At 60.8% G+C, this 989-nt stretch overlaps 2 protein-coding genes across 6 annotated transcripts in view; one reads left to right on the top strand and one right to left on the bottom strand.

The window, feature by feature from the left end:
* Positions 1-393, bottom strand: part of SLC5A6 (solute carrier family 5 (sodium/multivitamin and iodide cotransporter), member 6) — a 15,443-nt gene extending 15,050 nt beyond the window's left edge. Inside the window, exon 1 of the mRNA XM_006767467.2 lies at positions 323-393. The gene's annotated coding sequence lies outside the window, so the exon portion shown is untranslated. The remainder of the gene's footprint in view (positions 1-322) is intronic.
* The window catches only part of ATRAID (all-trans retinoic acid induced differentiation factor), a 4,066-nt gene continuing 3,091 nt past the window's right edge, over positions 15-989 (top strand). The window contains exons 1-2 of one of the 5 annotated variants that reach the window (XM_006767468.2): positions 15-160; positions 835-956. In XM_006767468.2, coding sequence (XP_006767531.1) covers positions 62-160; positions 835-956 — 221 coding nt within the window. In that variant the 5' untranslated portion in view covers positions 15-61. Of the gene's footprint in view, positions 161-204; positions 295-393; positions 490-530; positions 700-719; positions 745-834; positions 957-989 lie in introns of those variants that run through there. The other 4 variants (XM_015566368.1, XM_006767469.2, XM_006767470.2 and 1 more) reach the window with 4 other exon arrangements.

The raw sequence follows: 989 nt of genomic DNA, 5'->3' as shown, positions 1-989 counted from the left end.
CGAGGGCGGGGCCGCGGCGCAAGTCTCGCGAGAGCTGAGAAGGACACAGAGGGCCGGAAAAATGTCCCCTCGCGGTCCTGGCAGCGCTCCGATCCCGCTGCCCTTGGCCGCGGCCCTGCTCCTCGCTCTGCGCGTGGGAAGGGCTCTGGCGCTCCCCGAGGTACAGCAGCGGGTCAGAGGTCGCCCGCAACCGAGGCGCTGGGCCGGCGGGTGTCGCGCTCGCCGCCCTCGGCCCTCCCAGCCGGCGCGCAGCCCCGGTTTCGCCCTTGAGGCCTTCCCAGTCCTAGATGACTAGTATGACCTCCCGCTCACGGTGACTCACTCTGCGCAGGTTTCCCAGCGCCCTGGCCCTGCCGACAGCCTCAGACCTTTCACCTTTGACCTCCTCGCGCCTGGATCTCTGAATAACTAATGAGCCCTTTGGCGCTTGTGCAGGCTCTCCACGCACGAATGCCGCGTGTGCAGTGCGGTGGCAGGACTGTCCTGTCTGTAATGCTTGCTGAGTGTGTACCTGCAGTCCTGTCACACCCCGCCAAACCCCGCTGTCAGGTTGAGAAGTCACTGGAGGGGACATAATAAATACGTTCCCATAGTGGTCTTTAAGGACGAGGGCTTTCCTGGGTGTGGTCTGGGGCTGGAAGGCCCTGGTGCGCTGATTTGGCGCCTGGGAAGATAGTGTCTGTCAACCCTGATGCTAAGGTGGAACGCTTCCCTCTGTCGGAGGGATTCTGGAGAGGTGTGCTGGCATGTAACTTTTGATCTCTGTTTGTTCTTTCTTGGTGGTGGTAGTGGTGGTTGTTTTTCTGGGTCCTAATAGTTTTCTCTCTTCCGCAGATATGCATCCAGTGCCCAGGGAGTGTGGGAAGTCGGTCAGAAGTGGCCCATTATTGTAAGCAGACGCCGGAGCTAATGTTGCTCGCCCGCTGCTGCCTGAATCAGAATGGCACCATCCTGGGGTGAGGCAGAAGACTTGGCTGGAGAGTGGGGAA

The sequence above is a fragment of the Myotis davidii genome, unplaced genomic scaffold, assembly GCF_000327345.1.
Source record: "Myotis davidii unplaced genomic scaffold, ASM32734v1 scaffold238, whole genome shotgun sequence".
Classification (NCBI taxonomy): Eukaryota; Metazoa; Chordata; class Mammalia; order Chiroptera; family Vespertilionidae; genus Myotis; species Myotis davidii.
Note: the sequence above shows the minus strand (reverse complement) of the source record. Positions and strands in the feature narration are given on the sequence as shown.